This window comes from Lactuca virosa, chromosome 4 (assembly GCF_052849685.1).
Source record: "Lactuca virosa cultivar CGN04683 chromosome 4, Lactuca_virosa_CGN04683_v6, whole genome shotgun sequence".
NCBI classification, from domain to species: domain Eukaryota; kingdom Viridiplantae; phylum Streptophyta; class Magnoliopsida; order Asterales; family Asteraceae; genus Lactuca; species Lactuca virosa.
The window spans coordinates 31,227,899-31,231,353 of NC_136429.1; the positions used below are offsets into that span (position 1 = coordinate 31,227,899).

At 37.4% G+C, this 3,455-nt stretch overlaps 1 protein-coding gene across 1 annotated transcript; it reads right to left on the minus strand.

Moving 5' to 3' along the window:
• Window positions 1–351: 351 nt before the first annotated feature.
• On the minus strand, window positions 352–1,739 carry LOC145109663 (acyl-acyl carrier protein thioesterase ATL3, chloroplastic-like). Its single transcript, XM_079046858.1, has 5 exons — window positions 1,503–1,739; window positions 1,084–1,184; window positions 898–1,007; window positions 720–815; window positions 352–630 (listed from the first exon to the last, which is right to left on the minus strand). Exons 1-5 carry the CDS (start codon window positions 1,715–1,717, stop codon window positions 487–489), a joined length of 666 nt encoding a protein of 221 aa, XP_078902984.1. The 5' UTR covers window positions 1,718–1,739; the 3' UTR covers window positions 352–486.
• Between the last annotated feature and the right edge of the window lie 1,716 nt (window positions 1,740–3,455).

Consider the following 3,455-nt stretch of genomic DNA (forward strand, 5'->3'; position numbering starts at 1 on the left):
AGCCTTATAGCAACGTAAAAACCTTTAAGGGCAAGAGTTTTTTCGTGCAATTTTACACCAGTCAAGATCAACTACTACGATGTTGGTTTTAATTTTAGTGCTCCGTCTTTTAATTTCGACTGATAACAAGACATTCTTCCTTCTAACTTTCTTATAATCAGATCTGATTGTGAATGATCGATTTGGCTTCTGGACGGAACTTGGTAATTAATAATACTAGTTGGATTTATTAATCGCAATTAATCGATATGTAATTCTCAATATTATTTGTCTGTTTGATTGCTTGTCTTTCTGACTGAAATACAACACACGTTACTAAAAAATTCTACCTCATGAAAAGTACCGTTCAAGTTTGAAAAAAAAGATCACAAATATAAGTATATAACTGAATAGAAACAAGGCCAACATTTACATGATGATCACATTACTTATGAAAAAATTATCCATGCACAAGTACTATTTATCATGCAAACAAACTTCTAATACTTATTTCCCCCCACAAAACTGGAACCAGTCTTCCTCATCATGAAGAACAAACTGTACAAGTTTGGATCTTACCTCTGGTGGAATACGAGTTGGGCGATAGTTTTTGTCAAGCCAAACTAGAGTCGCCTGTGCCTCCAAAATTGGCTACATCAAAAAAACAACCATTGAAGGGCTTTTCTGTCTTTTAACATCCTAGCGACAAGCCAAATAAACTAAGGATAAAAGTATGTAACCTCTTGATTTGGGATCTTGAAGATGAAGTCTTCAAAGTACATGCGAGTAGCCGATGAATCAGATATCCTCACTCTCACAATAAACCTCTCTCCAATCTGTTTTCATCAGAATACCATCAAGAAACTATAAAGGGTGGTTGAGATTTGAGAATAATTATTAAAAAATATAAAGACATACTCTCAAAGGTCCATGAAACTTGAGTGATAAATCTGACGGAGCTAAAGCATTGCCAGTTTGAGCAACTGTATCGACATTTATGCCAATCTTTTCCAAATGTTCATGATGTGCTGTTTAATGATAGAAAAGATTGTAACTTGTGATCTCATTAAATAACTAACTGAATTATGTGAAGTAAAGACTGACCATGTTGACAATAATTAGCAAAGATTGCATTGTTTACAACTCCATATTGATCCGTTTCGTAATCTCTAACTCGTAGTTCAATCTCATGAAATTGACTCATTCTGTAAAGAAGGATTAACAACAAAACTGGATTCAATATACCAATAAAAATTCAGAATCTCTTTAGATTCTATGAACTTCACATTGTTCTCCCAGCTATGGCGTTCATATTGAAAAAGCTGCATTAGATTTCAAAGCACACAGTGGCAATTAAATTAGATATGGTTAGCCTGTAAAATGACTAAGCAACACCTAAGGAAAACTAACGTCCAACACTCCAGTACTTTGAACATGTGATTAAAAATTAATCCTGCATAGAATATATCAGGCAAAACATATTTGGATTGGACGCCAAATAATAGGATTAATTTAGTACTCACCCTTTGCCACCTTTGAGATCAAAGGAAAAATTGGTTGTACTCTGAATAGGCGTTGTGAGTGACTGTAACAGCAGAGGTTGCCGCCGGTGGTTCATGCGGTGAGGTACGTGAACATTTGATGGAGGATGGTGGACGCCATCGGCGGATGACATCTTTACACGTGAGGTCGGAATGATCACCTGCCCGGGGGAGAAGACTGCCTGCGACTGCGACATTTCGCCTGCGTTTCTATCTAATGATTGGAGATTTCGCATGATTTTCTGCGAACAACTCTATAGATATTTTATAATTGGTAATCAATATACAGATACCACCCTTCTCTTTACCAGAATTTATCAATCACCCCTTCTACTATCGGTATTTTTGCAAATAAGTACTCTTCACAAATGAGATGTGTAAGATCAAAGTTCCAAAAAACGCATCGTGGCATTGAGGATATACTTCTATAAAGTAGAATATTTATATTCACTATTCTTTGATGTTGATTCTCACATGCAGTTCCGACTTAGTAACTCTTCCCATCATAAATGAATAAAAACAACCTATGTATTAACATTATGAATTTTATTCAATTGTCCTCAATCAAGCTACCTGGAATTACGCTTGTAACCTATTTACATTTACTTATTTACATTTAGTGTACAGAGGTAAAAATGTGCTCCTCGGAGCCACCAATCCTACCTCCTATCATCACAAAAAACCTGCAAATAACTCTCCACCTCCATGGCGCCTTCATCACTTGTTCAAATAACAACGAATACTCACTTCCCAATCAAATTAACTAACAACTTCGAATTTCCCAGTGTGGCGAAAACAAGTATTGTCCACCCTAATCGGGTTGGACCTTTATTCGTTCATCACATGAACGACCAAACCACCAGCCAAGCTCCTTGCTGGGTCTAAACCGAACCCTGATTACACTATATGGTACCGTCAGGATCAAATCATGATAAGCGCAATTCTCAGAAGTTGTTCAGATGCCATCCAATGCTACTTTCCTCTGCTAAAACCGCTAGTGAAGCCTGGAATCAACTCAATGTAAGTTATGATAACATATCTCGCTCTCGCATAATATCCATAAATCAAAACTCACCAAAAATCCCAAAGGGACTCGACCAGTTGTGGATTTCCTGCACGAGATGAGAACCATAGCCGATGAACTAGCCCTAGCTCAAAGCCCGGTTGTGATGAGGACCACATGGTTCACATCCTAGCCCAACTTGGTGATGATTACACTTCTATCAATGCTGCTATTAAGGTTCGAGAAAACCCTCTCTATTATCCCGAACTATTTGACAAACTGGTTGATTTTGAAAGAAGTCTGCAAGAAAGGGATCCTCCTACAACTGTGGTTTTGACTGCAAACTTCACTCAACGTCACAATTCCCAGAATTCAAGTCGGTTTTACGGAGAAAACTCCAACTATTCAAACTGAAATAATAGGAACCCAAACAACAAAAACAATCGTTCTGACTAGCAACCTTCAAATTCAAGGGGCGATCGATCATCTCATGTATCTAGTTTTTGCAAATATTGCAATATCCATGGGCATAACACAAAGGACTGGCGCAAGCTAGCACAATTTCTTAAAGAAAACCAGGTTACAATTGCTCCTACTGTGAATACTACAACACCTCGGTCAAATCCAATATCTCAATCTTGGATGTTTGATATGGGTGCCTCTTATCACATCACCACTGATCGATCTTCATTACACCCACTATCCGTTTATGGTGGAGCCGATGAAATCGTACTTGGCAATGGTAACCCTCTTTCCATTACTCACATAGGAAACACCCAACTTTACACTAACTCACGCTCTCTAACTCTATCTAATGTTTTGTGTGTGCCTAAACTTAAAAACAACCTTATTTTTGTTGCCAAACTATGTAAATCTTGTTTCTGTTGAATTGTTTCCATATCATTATTTAGTTAAGGATATTTGTACGGAGG